This window comes from Syngnathus typhle, linkage group LG11 (assembly GCF_033458585.1).
Source record: "Syngnathus typhle isolate RoL2023-S1 ecotype Sweden linkage group LG11, RoL_Styp_1.0, whole genome shotgun sequence".
In the NCBI taxonomy this organism is placed as follows: Eukaryota; Metazoa; Chordata; class Actinopteri; order Syngnathiformes; family Syngnathidae; genus Syngnathus; species Syngnathus typhle.
The window spans coordinates 6,119,739-6,138,615 of NC_083748.1; the positions used below are offsets into that span (position 1 = coordinate 6,119,739).

General features: G+C 41.8%; 4 protein-coding genes across 4 annotated transcripts; 2 read left to right on the forward strand and 2 right to left on the reverse strand.

The window, feature by feature from the left end:
- The first annotated feature begins 232 nt into the window (after nucleotides 1–232).
- Nucleotides 233–8,909, forward strand: nuak2 (NUAK family, SNF1-like kinase, 2). The gene is made up of 6 exons (XM_061291429.1): nucleotides 233–562; nucleotides 3,876–3,996; nucleotides 4,719–4,870; nucleotides 5,685–5,750; nucleotides 6,089–6,341; nucleotides 6,482–8,909. Exons 1-6 carry the CDS (start codon nucleotides 338–340, stop codon nucleotides 7,528–7,530), a joined length of 1,866 nt encoding a protein of 621 aa, XP_061147413.1. The 5' UTR covers nucleotides 233–337; the 3' UTR covers nucleotides 7,531–8,909.
- ccnd3 (cyclin D3) lies at nucleotides 8,251–13,640 on the reverse strand. The gene is made up of 5 exons (XM_061291455.1): nucleotides 12,448–13,640; nucleotides 12,166–12,381; nucleotides 11,503–11,665; nucleotides 9,550–9,683; nucleotides 8,251–9,411 (listed from the first exon to the last, which is right to left on the reverse strand). Exons 1-5 carry the CDS (start codon nucleotides 12,508–12,510, stop codon nucleotides 9,220–9,222), a joined length of 768 nt encoding a protein of 255 aa, XP_061147439.1. The 5' UTR covers nucleotides 12,511–13,640; the 3' UTR covers nucleotides 8,251–9,219.
- A 151-nt stretch (nucleotides 13,641–13,791) lies between these two features.
- On the reverse strand, nucleotides 13,792–17,058 carry bysl (bystin-like). The gene is made up of 7 exons (XM_061291433.1): nucleotides 16,655–17,058; nucleotides 16,117–16,276; nucleotides 15,888–16,026; nucleotides 15,628–15,761; nucleotides 15,396–15,556; nucleotides 14,667–14,769; nucleotides 13,792–14,338 (listed from the first exon to the last, which is right to left on the reverse strand). Exons 1-7 carry the CDS (start codon nucleotides 16,917–16,919, stop codon nucleotides 13,984–13,986), a joined length of 1,317 nt encoding a protein of 438 aa, XP_061147417.1. The 5' UTR covers nucleotides 16,920–17,058; the 3' UTR covers nucleotides 13,792–13,983.
- Nucleotides 17,059–17,214: 156 nt separating this feature from the next.
- Nucleotides 17,215–18,877, forward strand: med20 (mediator complex subunit 20). Its single transcript, XM_061291460.1, has 4 exons — nucleotides 17,215–17,312; nucleotides 17,862–18,007; nucleotides 18,120–18,373; nucleotides 18,464–18,877. The coding sequence occupies exons 1-4, from the start codon at nucleotides 17,299–17,301 to the stop codon at nucleotides 18,683–18,685; spliced, it is 636 nt and encodes a 211-aa protein (XP_061147444.1). The 5' UTR covers nucleotides 17,215–17,298; the 3' UTR covers nucleotides 18,686–18,877.

Consider the following 18,877-nt stretch of genomic DNA (forward strand, 5'->3'; position numbering starts at 1 on the left):
CAAAAAGGCCACCATTCATTAGGACGTCACCCAAGGAACACCATGAGTGTTATGTTGCTACATACACATTTTATTTATTTATTTTTAAATCACAACAACAAACACCCAGTGTAATGAAACCCCTTAATAATTCAAATTTATTTCAATCCATCCACTAATCGGCACTGCCTGTCATCATAATCCAACGCTCCTTCACACGACGGACCCCGCCCCCCGCCTCTGTGACGCGTCATGAAAGAGCACGCGTCTCCCAACCCGCTGTAGTGTACCTGTTAGGTGGCAGGCAACGTCCTTGCTTCCAAGTTGCACTTTTCTTTCTGCATTTCGTCAGGTCAGTATGGAGGACTCTAGCGTTGGCCGCACCTCGTCAAGATCTTGGCCGTCAGTCGAGAATCTTTCATCCGAAACGAAAGCTCCTCTTCCGCCGGTCCAGGTGAAGAAACAAGCTGTGAAGCGACACCACCACAAGCACAACCTGAAACACCGCTATGAATTCCTGGAGACACTCGGGAAAGGGACATATGGCAAAGTAAAGAAAGCCAAGGAGAGATCTGGCAGACTGGTAAGCTTTAATGACTGAGAAAAAGAGTAATAATCTTAAATGTGCATTAATTGAAGATTGTCTGACTTGGCCACCTATCAAGAAATAAAAGTTGTTTGGTGAGCAGCTGTTTTGCACTAAAGTACTTCCATAGGGACTAGAGATAAATGTGCACCCGTTTTACATAAAATCCCAAAAAGAGAATATGTGTGAATGTTGTGGATGTTTGGGAAGCGCTGATCTTTCCCACTTGGTCACAATCTGAAGGCAATTCTTGTCCTGGATCTTAGCAGCAGACTCTTAAACGTGTGAAGAATGTAGTGCTATCACAAAAGACTACACTAAAAGAGATTGAATGCTTCTTGTAAAACTGTCAGTGCACACAGCCTTTCTCAGCTTTAAATTTCTCAGTGGCTTGTACTCAACAGGGAAAGGCCTTTAGGTGAGTGAGTGAGGCACTTGAGAATATATTAATGAGAAAGTGTTTATTCACGGAAATAAATACCACACTACTGGGAAGTTTGGGAGATAAGAAAAGCAGAATTTAATATAAGACAATTTACCTGGTTTTATCAACAGAAATCATGAGATGTAGTCCTCTGTAACCATTCTATGAAAAAATCTGGTGCAACAAGTGTTCCATATGAATACTGGGGGATGCAAAAGTACAGCATTGCCTTGAGATAAAAGTTGTTGGACGAGCTTATTTGAGATGTTATGCCGATTGTTTTCTTAGTTGGTTGCTTGTTTGCCTTGCATTGCGATCAAACATTCAAGATACAAGTACTGTAAGGTGGCAGTGAACTCCATCGGCCAATGGAATGCCCTCGCTATCTTAAACGCCATAGGCAAGACTAACAATTAGCATTGTAACTCGGACAAACGTGTACCAACTTTATCATGTCACTGTATTTTCCAGATTTTCATGTTTTTGGGCTCTTCAGAACTTTTTAGGTTTTAGTGAATATTTGTGTCACAATGGCAGCCCAAGTCTGCAACATGTGCAACAATGTCAATTGCATCTTCCATTTCCAGAGCCTTTTGTCTCTACTATTTAAGTTTGCTACGCTCTCTCTCCTAGCTACGCCTGGAATGCGAAGGATTTTCCCACCCGTGCCTTTTTCCAGACAAACTCTCTTCTTGATCAGATGAATGACCTAAATGTTTCGTGGGAGTGTCTCTTGAGTCAGAGAAGCAAACGTTGTTTATCGCCAACGCTCTTTGTTATGAGTTTTCAGCGTGAAAGTGCAATCGAAGACGGAATTTCCCTCCCTCCGACTGCACTCGTCACTTCACAACGCCACAGAACATGTTGAGTCGTGTCCACGCACGCACTGCAGGATGTGAGTCGGTGTCTGAGAAGCACCCCTGCTGACATCTTGCTGAGCTTGCTGTCATAATACTGATAAGACCCAGTAACTGGCCACTCTAAATCAAAGTGGAGCCTTTAGCATAGTTGTAAATACAACATTCCTCTGCTTTGTGTTTATTTACCAGCTCTGCCACTGATGGCCCAAATGCGCGTCATCATATGTTAGCGTCGTCTTTTGTACTGGCCGCCACTTTGAACTTAACTACATTTTATTAAGTGCATAACCCCACATGAGAAACTAGAATGACACATTCCAAACCTCCATCAAGGCATAACAATCCTAATCTGGATGAGATCCAAATGCTCCACCCTGGTTAAGTGTTTACCTGACCTTTAATGAATCAAATGAATTTATCCAAATTAGAGTGCATCACTTGGGTGCAAATAGCAACATTTATTTTTGAAAATCAATCTTTTCTGAAATTTCAAAAATACATGTATTTGTGTAAACCTGCAAACGCCAATCAAAACAACAACCTAATAAGGTCAAGGGTGCCATGCATTGGTTCTTCTACTTTCCGGGTGGTAGCGCGGAGCCTGGTTGTGTTTGTCCTGGAGCCCAAAGATTTTTCGGCTGCGGGTGCCGAGTGCGTAGAACAAACTGACGGTGACAAAGGGCGCACACACACTCAGATAACCTCACAGGGGTGTGAAGTCATCGTGAGTCCAGCAGGCCCCGTCTGACAGCTATTCAAACAAACGCAGGAAATCTGAGTTGGCCCGAGTCAGGAAAGGGACTCTAAGCGGCGCGAGCCCCCACACTGACTCACGCCGCGCGTCCAGACCAGACGGTGAATCACACACGTCAGGTTTGACATGACGAGTCTACATTGTGACCGCTTGTCTGTCGGGTGGCCCCGGAGGCTTTGCAAAGAGAGGGCTACCCTAAACACCATCTGGTGCCTCACTGTGACGCTTCTTAGCCTTGAGGCTGAGCAGCAAGGAATGTGTGGATCCCACACAGGCTTGTCAAAAGATCCCCCCCCCCCCCCCCCAAAAAAAAAAAACCCTGATTCAGTACTTTTGCTGATGAACGATAAAGAAATTTTGGGGGTAACTTGGCACTTTAAAGTGTTATTTATCGTATTTATATTAGGGGTGTAACGATTCATCGATACACATCGATTAATCGATATAATGCTCTACGATCTATTGGCATCGATGCTAAACGTAAACATCGATTTATATCGCCGTGTTTGACCTCGGACATTAGACGCGACTTTATTTTAAAATCCAGTTCATTGTTGCTTGCTTCCTCTTTCCGGGAGCAGTACGCGGCGGGTTGTGTTGTGAGCAGAGCAGGCACGTGAAAGGGGAGTCGACAACTAGTACGCGGCTCCTGGGCTGGTGCTATGGCGAGTGTCCAAAAAGACGAGGAAATTGGCTCCCCTTTAGGCTTCAAGTCATTCTTTGGAAGCACTTTGGATTCCAAAGAAAAGATGACTCAACGGACAAGACACTTGCAGTTTGTAAATCCTGCCATGCGGTGATCAAATATTCGGGGAGCACAAATCTCGCCGCACATTTAAAGAAAAAACACGACATCAAAGTTCAGTGTTAAAATAAGCACTTTGTATACTACAATACTCTTGTAATTTTCTAAATAAAAAGTTTGCAGTACCTTGTTGATTTTGCGTATGAATTGTTATAAATCAGGATTTTATTTAAAAAAAAAAAAATCGATCGTAGAGCACTATATCGTGATATATCGTGAATGAATCGCAGCAGGCTTTAAGATATCGGCAAATATCGTATCGTAGTTCTTTGTATCGATATGATATCGTGACAAAACCCGCGATTTACACCCCTAATTTATATATATAGTATATATATATATATATATACATACACACACACATTTCCTCCTTTTATGTTTTTAATATGTTCAAAATAAAGACATATCATCATAAAAAATATTAGCGTCTGCCTCAAATCATCTATTCTCTCGGCTTCTTTTCAAAGGTTGCCATTAAGTCCATCAGAAAGGAGAAGATCAAGGATGAGCAAGACCTGGTTCACATTCGCCGGGAAATCGAGATCATGTCATCGCTGTGTCACCCGCACATCATCACCATCTACGAAGGTATGCGTGCAATTTTTGTGTTGATCCGAGTTCATTTGTTAAGTCGCGCACGTGAAGAGCAAAACGTGATACTCGTAAACAGAGCCATCTCCATCCGAGTGCACTCACGCAAGTCTTTTGTGGAAACCGATGATCTGTTACATAAGTGCTGACTCCACGTTGCATCACAACAGCAGTGTTGTGGGCGGCAAACACGGAAGCCCTAATGGAGATCACCTCATTGCGCACTTGTCACTGCCCGTATGGTTCACCCCAATTAGTTTGGCCTGCTGTGGGGTCCGATAGAAACAGAATTAAGGATGCCAACAATCTAATGAGATGTCAAGAATAATTTTTCAAATGTAAAAAAAATGAATGCCAAAGATCCAGGTGTTAGAAGTTATTGCGACTTGGAGTCAAGTTGACTCGAGTCACTTTCAGAGCAGTTCAGATACAAATTTGTGACATGACTTGCTCAAGAGAAAATGACTTTCGACCTGAAGGTAAAGACTGAAGACTTACATGTGTTTAAAATCTTCATTTATAAAAGTGCAGACCTCCTCAAATGGTCAGAAGAATCCGAAACGTGAAAGACAGTGCGTGTTCCCCTCCAGTCCTGTAGGGGGTAGTAATGAGCAGTAGGAAAAAATGGCTGCCTCTGATAGTGTTAATGACATTTATATATAAAGTCTTATCACTCAGTATTTTGAAAACAACTAACTACTTTCATCTGTCCTTTTCAGTCTTTGAGAATAAGGACAAAATCGTGATTGTGATGGAATACGCCAGCAGGGGGGACTTGTACGACCACATCTGCGACAGGAAGCAGATATCCGAGCGGGAGTCGAGGCACTTCTTCAGACAGATTGTGTCCGCTGTGCACTACTGCCATCAGGTAAGAAAGAACAGCCCACGTGTTGGAATAGCTGGACTTTGCAGGTGTTGGCTTGACCCCATATCCCTTCCAAGCGCTTCCTCACGGCAATGACATAGAGCTCCCCTCGGACTATTGGCTCAGCTCGTGCTCTTTCCACAGCACCAAGCTCCCCCGCCCCACCCGCTGTTGCGTAATAACCGTTATTAACCGTCAGATGGCTGATTGGATGCTATGAGAACAATGCGGAGGAAAATGAACACGGGGAGGAGAGGCGGCGTCAGGGCCGAAGGCCAGCCGTCCCAGCACACACATTCACGGTCACTAATGAGGGCGTGATGGAACAGAACAAGCACACTCGCACACCATTGGCCGCACTTCACCAGTCCCAAAGCTAAGGCTTCAGCGGAGGTGCTTTCCATGGAGGCTGGATAATTATTTACAGAGTAAATTACCCCATCATGTTCAGTGTCAACCGTCGCTTTTGTTTTTTTTTATTGCCCCCCTCATATAAAGGGACACATTTGGCCCAAGTTTGAATCATAAAAAGTGCAGATAATAAATCTTGTACGCCAAATTCACATTGCACCACCCGGAGCATGACCCTGGCCGCAAGTGAGCAGATGACCTGCATTTTTGAAAAGGCAAACATTAGTGGAAGGCATGCTCCCCCGCAGAGCCAAGGACAATACAGCATAGCTGACAGAATGTGTTCCAACTTAATCCTTTTATGTAGTGTAGACAAACGTACACATCAATGAGTAAGATTATGTGTGGAATTTCACAAATGAATGTGAAGATAATTGATATGGACTACTTTCATTTCTTCTTCTAGAATGGAATTGTTCACCGGGATCTGAAACTGGAGAATATTTTACTCGACGGCAATGGCAACGTCAAGGTATACAGCTCTCTGTAATTGATTACATAGTTGTGTCTAAGACTAAAAATAAAAGTCATTGGTTGTATTGATCAACTTTACACTAAATGGGGGAAAAATGTGTTGGGACACCTGGTAATTAAACTTGAACATGAGAGGGAATGTATCTGCAAAGGACAGTTGTGTTAGTGGTTAATTTTTGTCCATTCATGCTGTGGGGTCAAAGGTCATTTATGTTAGGGACCTGGCTCACGCTCTGTTTTAGTTTAGTGCTTGGGGCACATAATCAGCAAGCTTTTTACAGACCTTGCGGTGTCCAACGAGGAAGAGACGTATCTATTTCCCACTTTTTGTTACAGATTGCCGACTTTGGCCTGTCAAACCTTTATCACAGAGACGAGTACCTTCAGACGTTCTGCGGCAGCCCCTTGTACGCATCTCCAGAGATCGTCAACGGTCGGCCGTACCGTGGGCCGGAGGTGGACACGTGGTCTCTCGGAGTGCTGTTGTATACTATGGTTCATGGCACCATGCCCTTTGATGGGAACAACCACAAGGCACTCGTCCAACAGATCAGCACCGGAAATTACCGCAAACCAAACAAACCCTCTGGTGGGTGTTTGACCATTTCTTGACAAGGAGGGGGGGGGGGGGGGGGGGTGACAATTCAACCTCGGGCTCTTCTAGGATGACTTAATGAAGCAATTTTTAGTGCTGTAGACAAATCATTTACTCCTCTTGCTTCCTAACAGATGCGTGTGGTCTCATTCGTTGGATGCTAATGGTGAACCCTGAGAGCAGAGCTACAATTGAGGAGATAGCAGGACACTGGTGGCTTAACTGGGGTTACCAGCGGTGCCTCCTGGCTGAGACAAAGCCTAGCCAAGTTGAGGAGACGGCAGCCACCTCTCCGTCAATGCAGCACCCGGCCGGGTTGGCCGGCGTCGCCAGCTGGCTGCGGCGTACGTCGAGGCCTTTGCTGGAGAACGGCTCCAAGATGCGCTGCTTGCTGCGCTCGCAAGGTAGCGGCGGGGGTGATGTGGTGCGCCAACGCTCTTTGCGGAGGTCACGGAAAGAGAATAATGTCTCCCAGCCCGGCCATGAAGGGAGTACAGACACCCGGCCTTCCAAAGGTATTTTAAAAAGAAGAAACAGCGCCAAACAGAAGGTGATGAGCGAGACTCCCGTTGAGGTTTCAGCAGAGCCGAAGAACATTTTGGGTTTGTCCACTTCGGCCAGTGAGCCCTCCTCTGCAATGCAACCTCGCAAAGGTATCCTAAAGAAGCCCACAGAGCAGGAATCTGGCTACTATTCCTCCTCTCCTGAGAACAGTGACTCTAGCTGGGTGCAACAATCCAAAGCGTGCCCCTCGGCTTCGACGCACAGAAAAGGCATCCTCAAGCGGAATGGAAAGTTCTCCTCGGGTGGGCTTCAGGAGTTCGGCTCATTGGATCAGCTGACCGTTTCGTTACCCGGCCGAAGCACCAGGCCAAGATCAGGTGGTGCCATCAGCGAGGACAGCATTCTGTCCTCAGAGTCATTTGACCAACTCGATCTTCCAGACTGTGTAGGACTTCCTGCACGCCCAGAGAAAGGCGGTAGGCCCACCATGAGAGGATGCGTTTCAGCCGACAACCTGCTGGACATTCAAGAAGAAGGTATTCTCGGAGATGGGCTGCAGAGGCGGTGGAACTGCTACGACGCCGGCGTGGCCGACAGCGCCTTCTCCATTACAGACTGCGATAATGTCACTCAGGCTTATAAGCAGGCCTTGATGATTCACAGCCCCGCTCCAAGCTGAACACAACGAAGGCTCTGTCGCCATCATACGTGGCCCCTCTGCCAAAGTACATTCGGACAAGTGCACTTTAGGCATTATCTCAGTGGCCAACATCAGGAATTGCACACACCAAAAAAAGGGAAGCGGCGGAGAGAATTCATGGCTTGGTCATGTTCAAAAATGAATGATTTTTTGTAAAAGAAAAGGCAAGATGGAGTCTCAGGGCCTCAAACTTGGCGTAATCAAAATTCACCCTCAAACCAAAACACCTTGAATGCAAGTTATTGTTGGATGTCAGTCATTTGGTGGTCTCTGGGCCTAATATAAGACTTTTATCAATTAATGTCCTAGTCAGCCAGGTTCAATATGAGTAAAGCTTCTCAGCTTTTACTGCATTCAAACTTCAACATTACAAAATACCAAAGAAAACTGCCCGAGCGCTCAGGTCAGATTACTTACCATCCATGTTTTGCTTTGAAACGATATATGGGCATATTTGAACGATGACATGACGAACAATTTAACACACATGCGTAACCTGTTGGACCTGCTGCTACACCCAAATTTAATCCCACGCATGCACGTGCACAGGCGGCCACTGTCTTTCAACAGGTGACGTTTTCCAGTCACGAGCCGGGAAAAACGGCAGCAATTGTTTGACGTAAACACTGGGCTTTCTTAGTTGAATGTTAATGTGTAACTGCTGAAGTAAATGATGGCGCATGTTTTTTGGGTATGACGCAGGTCTTCCATTTCATGAGGAAGTGCTATGGGGATTTTGCTAAAGCCTAATAAGAGCTGCTATTCTTTTATAGCTTACACGTGAACAGACCGATCCAAACTGCGTCATGCTATCAAAATGCTTGATTAACAAAAATTTGATAACTACGCTTAGTGTTTGTTTTATGGCATTCAATTGTGGTTTAAGAAAAAGACATTTCTGTGTCTCTTACTTTACACTGGAGTTTCTGATATTACTTTCTAAATCACAACAGTAAGTTATACCATCAGAAAGTGATGTCATGATAAATGGTGGTGAAATTACTGTATTGAGCAAACGTAAAAAGAGGATAAACACAAAACTCTTCTAAAACTGGAATGTTGATGATGGCAACGGTTTTGTTTCAGTTTTTTCTTGAACAAACTGAAGCTTATCGGGAATGTAAAGCAGATGTAAATGTGTGTAGATAACATGCAAAGTTGAATTGTCAGAATTTCAGCTCATTCTTGTCATTTCAATAATTAAAGGAGCAGTGTTCATGAAAGCAGGTATTGGTATTTTTGGTACAACTTCATGTGCTTTTAATTATTTCAATACCTTTTGTTGTGCCAAAGTTATTGTCTTGTCACTCTTGTTACTGGGATGAGGGCCTCAATAAATATTTTTTTAAGTATCTAAAGTGCTGCTTCGTGCTGTCAATCATGCCGGCTTTTAATGTTTGTAGTAACAATGAAATTTATTAAACTTAAAGATCTTAAACATGCTTTTCATACAAAATACAAATGAAACTCGGATATTACTGCATGTTTGATACAAGTAAATGTGCAACAACAAATTTGAAAGCTGACTGCAATAAGATTTGGAAAGTACCTCAAAACAATCTTCAACACGGTGGTCATTAGAAAATGAAAAACATTGCAGCACTCTGCTGTTGCAAACAACAAATGTTTTTTGCTGTGTGAGCAGAAAGATATTTTGGCCTGCTACATTCACACTTGCCTGTGTTGGCAGGGAGGAGTTTCCAGTTGGTTTTCACCAGGCGTCACTGACGTCAACGAAAGGCTGACAACATCGACGGGTGTCTGACAGACCTCTGATCTGCAAACAGCGGCTCGGACAGGGGAAAGCAGGTTGAGCTCCGCTACTCTCTGAAGCTGGCTGTAGCAGAGGAGGATGGAGCCCTGTCGCCATGGTAACCCACAAAGAGAACAAAGGTTCAACTGCGGGCCTCGGGCAACGTGCAATGATCAATATTCCACTGCAATACAATCACAAACATTGAGTTTCGACAATAGTTGAAAGTGAAACATGATTCGTACCAGATCAATGACCAGGAGATTGGCTAGAAACTTGAGCAGTGACTCTGGTGAGTCTGCCAATTTGAGCTGCTGTGTTGCCATTGTCACACAGGCGCAAGCAAGGGTGGAGGGCAAAAAGTCAGAAGACTTAAATTCTGCAAATCAATGAATAAAAGATACAAACAACATAAAGATGACAACTCGGTCAAGTAAAGAAGTGTTAAGCCGCATTTTAATCTAACTTGTAAAAATGCTCAGCAGAGATCACAACATAAATCACTTCATACTTTCGTCACTCTTACCCCCAACACATTTTCAGATATTTTTAGGCATTTCCTCCAGATAGAAAATACAGAAATCATATTCAAGAATGCAGAAGTACAATTGCAAAAATGCAGAACTTTCTTTTGTTTCCATGTTGAGGACAAAAACAGTTGGCTTCAACTTAATATTCGTTCTGTAGCCGACAGGATGAAAACATTTTCATTGTTCTTCTGGTCACGCACTCATTCGTTCAACCAACACATTATTGTAACACATTGAAGGTTATCGAATCATATTAAAAAAAAGCAGGCAAATATTTTTTCTTTGAAATACTTACATTCTGATTTTCATGTCAGTTTGTCACACTGAGTTAGTTCCTCATTAATGTATGCAAACTTTTCATTCTGATCAAATAGGACGATCTATTATTCTCTTATATTTTATATATTATCTTTATGTTGGTCGATAATATCAATAATAATAGTATCTTGCAGTTAAATCTATTGCGGTTCCCTAAATAAGGAATAAGTGTCGTAAGAAGAGGAGGACAGATAAATATGACAGATGCTGCTATTGTCGGCACACCCGCCTCATGAAGAAAGCACTTTAAAAGCTGTCATCCGCTAAAACGGAACAATCAGACATATCGTCTTCAGCGCCTCAGGGAGGAGAAGTGCCGAGACGCTGAGTGTACTTTTCAATCTTTCCTCGCACACCTCTGTGAATGGGTCACAGTGTCAGGGGGCCGGGAATTATCGTAACTTTTTGTGAGGTTTTATATGTCAGAGTGCTGGGACCTATCGCCTGGGGCAGCGCCACATAGCTTCGTGAGAAGCGTGGGCTGAATAGAGGGACAGCGGTCATTCACTGCACACAATACTGAATTACACAAACTCAGCTCACTGTCTCCTAAATGAACTGCTGACACGACACAGTCAAACTTATAGCTGCATTGTAGCCACTGGTCCCAGTGGTGGAAGTCACTTCATTTCCGCAGCTCAATTTGGGAATGACTATCGGTAGCGCAATGTCAATTTTAGAATCTAAACTAAACAATTTCATTTTAGAGACACTCTCCTACTGGACTCAGATCTAAATTTTTGCCCAAGATTTCAGACATAAAGACAAATGTTGCATAATGCACGCACTGTTTGATGGCACATCAGGCAAGCTCTGAAGGTTGACGTAAATATTGTGTGACAAAGTTCGTGAGGCAGATAATCGACTTTTGGGTCATTTCCAATCTTTTATTTATACCCGGGTGTCCACCATAGGAAATTGATGATTAAAGTTTATCAGCATTTTTTGAGAAAGAAATTGGGTTTGATGACCCCCTGATGTCCTTTGCTACTTAAAATTGTTTCACTAAATTGGTACTGGTGTCTTCTGGCCCTAGTTGGAAACTGAGCAGCAGTTTTTTTAAAGACAGTGCAGCTTTAATTTTTTGGAAGCAGGAGTCTAGTAGTTGACAACCTTACTAAGAAGAAGACATGATGAACCCCACCACATAGTTAAATATTTACCAGAGTAAGTAGGAAAACAAACAGAGATCAAGATATCCCTGGAGGATATAATGATAAAACCTGTTAAAACACATGCGGTGAAATGTCAAACAATAAAAAATAAACATTACTTGGCTCTGTGGTCTTATCACCACACAATTCCTATTGACATTTGCCGGATTTTATGTAACTTAGTTATGCAACTCACCGATGGCTGCCAACGCGACGTAGGTGTGGACATGTCGGCGCAAGTTAGGAAGGTGCTGGGTCGGGAGAAAGGACAGTGCATGAAGAATGGGTTCCAAGAAGTCAGAGGGGAGCACGGAGGCCAGACGCCAGCCTAGCCTGGACACCACTGACACCTCAAACTCCTGCAACACACACACACACACACATTTCTATGAGTTCCCCAAGTTATACTGTACTTGTTGCTTTTTAGTTTAAAAAATTACAGCTGACTATGAACCATCAATAAATGCCTGTTGTGGCCTGTGTAACCAAAGGGGGTAATTTAAAAGATCATTTTAGAGATCTGAAGAGATAAATGATCCAGTGTATCAAAGGGACGAAAAAAACAACACTGGGGGAATGTTTGTGCAGCTCAAATATGTTTTTCTGCGGTTTTGTCCTAATAACCCCTGTGGCAAGTTGCGTAACAACTGTGAGTGAACTACTTCGGTGAAAACAGGTAGACCAAATGAGTTCTAATTTTATAGAGCGGTATTAAAAATGGTGTTTCTACACTGAAATAGTTTGGTTAGCTTGCTGAACTACAAGAGGCACAGAAATGTTTCAGTACTACAATTAAAATACTACATGTTAATGGATAAATGAAGTGTGCACTGATTACATATCCAGGGAACACATTTACCAGGATTTCTGGCAATGTAACGGAGAAGTCTGTGTAGATGCACAGCTTGGTGGTTGTCAGAGGAAAAGTCTCTCTCATTTTGGAAGCCAGCAACATGGTGACGACGCCTAAAAGCTGCAGCGTTGAGTCTGGCACAACATGGTGGCTCAGGTATGAGTCCAGGTAGTGGGCTGCCAGCGGGAACACCTCCTCCTCACATTTCTGCTCCTCACATACCTGGAGGAGAACTTAGTTACCACTACAGAATCTGTATTAAACTCACATGGAAAATTGTTGGAATACCTTGAACATCCACATGATGAGTATCTTCCTCTTGAACTGGATGTTCTGCGGGATTCCAGGCATGAGAGAAGACCCCTGGCTAGTGGTGCCCACCTCTAGGGCCCGCAGGTTTTGGACAGCCCGGAGGTCTCCAAATAATTCCAGGTTGTAGCCCGCCCGTACAACGACGTCATAATCAAATTCCAGTTCAGGGACACAATATTCCACCTTGCATGACTTTAAATTAAAAACAAACACAAAATACAGTCAACAAATAAGCAAATGGGTATGGCAGAACAGCGTTTCCCAGAAATTGGAAGAATTGTTGAATATTTATAGCTGGCAAACTAAAATAAAACGTAGATTAAAAATACATTTAATATTAATGTTGGTTTATTTCTTATCAAACAACTGAATATTAAGTGATCTCATTACTCCTGATCATTGGGATACTTTGTTAAAAGCGTGCCAGATAATGCGAGGGAATAATTTTAAATTGTGAGAAAATATGAAACTGAAACTTTGCTTTTACACATCTCGTTAAAATTAGGGTAATGTTATTTGACTACGAAGTTAACGCTTAGCATTTAGCTATTTTAGCTTTTCTGCTAGCATGTTGAATTTCTTTTAATATTATTGCTGTAAATTAGCACAAAATATCTTAATCTCGTTATAGCAAACATGAAATTAATTACTGAGGCAGTATCTTATCGTCGACTTATTCTGAAATGAATAAATTTACCGTGTTAACGGGTTGGGTGTTCAACGTGGACATTTTAGCATATTGACGTTAGCATTCAAATGCTGCTCAATGAACAAACCCATTGGTGCAAATTTACCTCAAATAAATTGGACTGTTCCAAATTGGAAAACACTGTAGATAAAACTACTGAACTGCTACTTTTAATGAGGTGGCTTTTCATGCCCTTAAAAGTAAGTATGTTTGACATTTTTTTTTATGTCTATTTTTATTCTATTATTATATTACATTTATGATATAAATCTGATGAGCTAGAGTAAAAAATAAGGGCAGGTTCGGAATCTGCACAAAATTTATCTAAGAAAAATTTACTTGATTAGCTGATTTAAAAACAATTAGTAAATAATTTGTGTACCAGTATGATTCAAGATAAGTTTTTTTTTTTAGTTGATCACTTGAAATTATAAGAAATGCTGTAAGGTATTAAAAGAAAAACAGCAAACCAGTAGTGTAAAATATGAATGTTTTGCTCAGGAAAATTGGATTTGCTGTGGTCCACTTCACGGGAAAAAAATTATAAAAATACGTACATTCCTCACATAGGTAGAGTTCTATATTTGGGAATGGTTAAACGGAGGAAAGAAATAAAGTGATCTCCATTCCAATTTGTTGTGGATTCAGTTTTCTTTTAATACTACAAACTGCTGCTTTGAGTTGTAGTCATCATCAAATACACAGACAGCATTTCTTAGCAGACACTGCAACTCCGGTGACATTAATGCACTTTTTAAATACCAAAAAGTCCAAGTTGAAATTCTGCCTGACATACTGTGTAGGGAAAAAAGATTAACACATTTTCAGTCCATATCAATGTTAGCGGGGATTCCGATTTCAATATCCCGTGACTCAGAGTTTTGCAGTTCTCTACGAATCTCTGCCGAGATCTGAGGGTGGGTTTGTATCTTGAGCAGCTCCAGCAGCGCTGTCTTCTGTTCGGAGGCCAGGTCGGCCTTGTAGCGCTGAGCTAGTGTGAGTAAACTCTGATGCCAGAGCACAGGAAGCACTCGTTTTTCGCTGCGGAAAGACAGGAAGTGAGCCACCAAGGCATCCAGCACACGGAAAGGCAGGGCGTATTTCTTGTCGAGCAACAGACGCAGGAAAATGCTGTTGGCACCGTTATACTCCATCTCTGCCAATTTGAGCATCGTGGCACTGAAAGGTAAAAAAAAAAAAAAAAAAATCAATAAAAAAAAAGTATGAATTATGTAATCTTTCACCTCATGCAAACTGACCCCACCTACATTCATATTGCAAAGTGCTCATTTTTAAATTAAAAAACTACAGTGCCTGAAGCTATTAAGAGGCATTTTATTAAGAACTGTTTCAATCTTACAAAATAATATAAATTTAATCATCTATAACTGTGGTTGACAGTAGGGAGGATTACATAATAGTGTAACGTGTGATACCATGTCTGACACAGTAGAAGGCCTTTTATAGACGAGACAATAACGTTTGTCTCACGTGAGACAATGCTTACCTGGCGTGGAGCACAGGAATAGAACACTTTGTCAGGATGCTTCCAATGATGATTGCCTCTCTGAGAGTGCATGTCCCAGATTCGCACAGCGGTATCAAAATACCTGTGGGACAGAGGAAAAAAAAAAGATTAAAATCAATTTATTTTATTTTTTTCATGCAGTATACCTTTCTGAAAATAAAAAAGGCTGCACCAATTCATATTTCTGTGGTCTCAGTACACATTTGACTTTAAAAAGCATATACTGTATTTTAATACTGCACATGATTAACATGAATTATGCCTTCATTGGAAACTACCAGCAGCAGCAACATGTTTTTCCGTGTGCAACACTGCCACCAAGTGGATGTATTACGCAACGACGCTTCCAAAATATGAGTCATAGTGGAAAATCCCAAAAATTAAATTATTATGTAACCAATTTCCGTGATGTATCTATTAGTGTCGGAAACTTTGTCAAGGACATACTTTGAATAATTTGGTATGATTTGAACTCTACACTTTCAACTACAGTGGGGAATTACAATACATTTTTAACTCTGAAGACACCCTAAAACTAAAGTTAAAGAAACTCCATTTGTAATATGTAAAAACTGTTAGTGCAGTACCACAGAAATAAACATTCCCCTGACAATGTCAATAAAAGTGATGATTAACTCTGGAAAGACTGGATTTTTGAAACACCTCATTATCAGATGTCATGAGACTAGCCTTGTGTAAACATCTCACCTTTAAACCAGGCACCCGGTTTGAACAAGGCTTTCTTCAGAGCACTATAAAGATGAAAGTTCAGTCTCTTGTACTCTGCAATATCATCCCGAACTCTGGGCAACACCACCAAATTGTAAAATCTCTGGGCCATTCGCTCTTTCAGATTAGAGGAGAAGATTCTGCAACAAAAGAAGATCAACACACTCAAATTCTGATCAAACGCTTATTTGTGTCCATTTGGGAAACGGACCGTGTCGCTTGATACATGGCAGCTGCCGTCCAGGTCTCAGGCTCAGTCAAATACAGGACCTGCTCCCAGTTCGAAAGCGCTGGTATTATTTTGAAAGCCTTTGGCAACTTTCCACTGCGATATTTTGACAGGACCTGAAGTGAAAGTAATACACATTTAGATTGTGCCTGAACTCCTCTCAGGGTGCCGAATGCACTTGGATGAAAATGAATTCAAAATTATTCTTTTTTTTGTGGTTGTCTAATTTGAAGACAATTCACCTTATTGACACCTCTGTACACTTCTACTACTCTGGGGTCAAGTTGTTTCATTGGACAGCCAGATACTTCTGACATCACTGTTCCCACTTCGGTCTGTTTTTCTGTTATCTTCTCCATTATAATGTCCGCTAGTGTTCGCCTAGAAGACAAAACACATGCACACATGCACAATTCATTTATTTGTCTATTATTTTGTATACTTGAAGCCATTGTTGTACACGGGTCTTGCCTCATTGGGGGATTCTTATTCATGAACATCTCAATCGCTTTCTCGTCATCAGGGTCGACCACAACTTCGGTGTCATACACAGCGTTGGCATCATCTTTACCAACTGTTGCTCCCAGCTCTGGCCACTCCTCATCTGAATCTGCATCCTGAGATGAGGAACCTGAATAATAATTCCAAGGATGAAAAATAAAATAAAACACACATTGATAAACACTTTGTTGCTGTCACATTTGACACAGGACAACAATACTTCTTTCCCAAAAGATTTGAAAACCGTGCAGAAAAACTGTAGGTTACAATAATACAAGCAAATTTGTACAAAGACGGAACATGCCAAAAATATGGTTAATATTTATATAAAAAAACACTTGTTGGTCATAAATCTAAAACAATCCGCTTTATTCTCTGGTGATTGCACTCTCTCTGACAAAATTAGCCTACATCATTATTGTGCTTGATTGTTTTGGACTTCTTTTGTATTACTCAATACAAAGCAAATAACATAAACAGAGGCATAAAAATACTAAATACTACTTACCAAGAACAGTGACGGGTGCTTTCTTCTTTGGCAGCAGGCCATATTCGCTCTGGAGTTCCTCTTGTTGAATCCTGGCTTGTTGCAGGATTTTCCTGGACAGACGTTCGTTCACGTACTTGTCTTCGCTCTCAATCCGATCGTCCCGAAGCTTTACTCGGCTTTTGTCTTTCCCTCGAACCGTGTCGCCCTGTAGCATCTGGTCAACCAGCGTGTCCGACTGCCCCCGGTTGTCACCTTCTCCTTTAGATTTTCTCACTTTAGGCATAGTTGCACTTTGTTTAGTGTGTAATAGAAATGTTCATATACTTGTTCGCGCGTGTTAATTGATGTGTAAATGCATTGAATCAGTGTAAACAGAAGTTAGCTAAACACGTGCAAGTGTATTTCATGAGGGAAGTAGTCACAATACGTCACATCCGTCACATCCTTAGTAAATTCGTGTATTTAATTTTTGTTTGTCTCGTGGAATTTTATCGTTCGTATTGAGCAAAAAAAAAGTATCATAAATATTGTTTTAATGTTAGTATACTTTAGTTTATGTTTGTTATACTTGTTTTATTTTACCGGAAGTATAAATTTGATCCCTATTCACCCGGAAGTATTTAACCTCCTACGAAAACGGCATCAGACGATAAATAATAATAATGGGAGTTACTTGGTGAGATTTTACTGTTTGTTATTGTTTCAATATACGGTGTGCGTTGCCACCTTATTAACCATATTGCATTTTTTTGTACGCCATCTGAAATATTATCACAGCATCGCTTTATCTGTAATTGTAACTAATTCACAAGCTCTTGTCGGTCAACTTCGCATATTTTGTTTTTACTTGAGAAAATCGTTTGGTCCAATACCAAACAAAAATGTAAAAAAAAAAATAATATTGCACGCTGAAATAATATTTGTCTCTCAGTCTATTCGTAAATGCACTCTTGCCATGACTGATTCTGTTACATGAATGGGATCTGATTACTATAGATACTTCCTGCAATATAGTGTGGGGGTATTTGATTGTGCTAGTAGTCACATCATTGGCATAAAAAGAAGAACCACGGAACATTATTCGTATTGACCAATTAATTGAAATTGGATCATCCTCCGAGGCATACCTGATGATCTCTGGTGGGACACTAATGTGCTTGGAATAGTTGCGATGTAGTCAATTTGCTGTTCGTTGAATGTAAAACAATGTTTGTTTGTGACCCAGTGTGTGCCAGGTGCCGGTGGCAGAAGGGAAGAGTGTGCAGCAGACTGTGGACATGGTGCACAAGAAACTAGAGCAGCTGGGAGCTGCGAAACAGGGCAGCTTCTGTGTCGACTGTGAGACGTACCATGCGACTGGAAGTGTCAGCGGTAATACTTAACGCTATTATTTAGTTTAATTTAGCTACACGCCAAATGTGTGCTCAAATGTGCAGCAGAATACAAAACTGCTGCTATAGTCAGTGTTACCTTTGTGTTTCAGGTCAGCCTTCCAAGCTCTTATATGTGATGCACAACTCAGAAACCCCCCTAAGTTGCATGGCTCTATTTGAGAACGGACCCTGCCTGGTAGCAGACGGCAACTTTGACGTTCTCATGGTGAAGCTAAAGAGCCACTTCCAGAATGCCAAGGGCCACAAAGTAGAATGCCGAGGCTCACGATTCCGCTACTGCGACTTTCTCATCAAAGTTGGCACAGTGACCATGAGCTCGAGTGCCAGAGGAATATCAGTAGAGGTATATTTGGACACACTCCCAGTGTATTCAAAAAAGAGAAAAACAATCCCCCAGCTCACTTTGTTGTAACTGCACTCACTCCCGCTGCAGGTGGAATATTGTCCCTGTGTGGTTCCTGGGGACTGCTGGAATCTAATGAAGGAGTTCATGCAATCATTCCTGGGCCCCAGCGTCCCAGAGCTGCCATCTGCGTTTGCTGCTAAGCCTGAAGGCATTTTTGCACCAGCCGACTGCGTTGACACCATGACGCAGTACCTGGAGTTGTTCAACAAACTGCGGAAACTGCAAATTCAAGGGAATAATGTGCGTTGAATTGCCGATCATAAGGGAGAAAGATTGTTTTGTTATATTCCTAAAAATGTTCATCAATTCTGGTCCTGTGGATCAAGATGCTATTCTGGTGTCTTTATTTTTATTGCTCTAGCCTTAACATCATTTATAAATCTTTTTGGTGGACATGTCTTGTATTAAAAAGACTTGTGAAGAAAAAAAAAAAAATCAAAA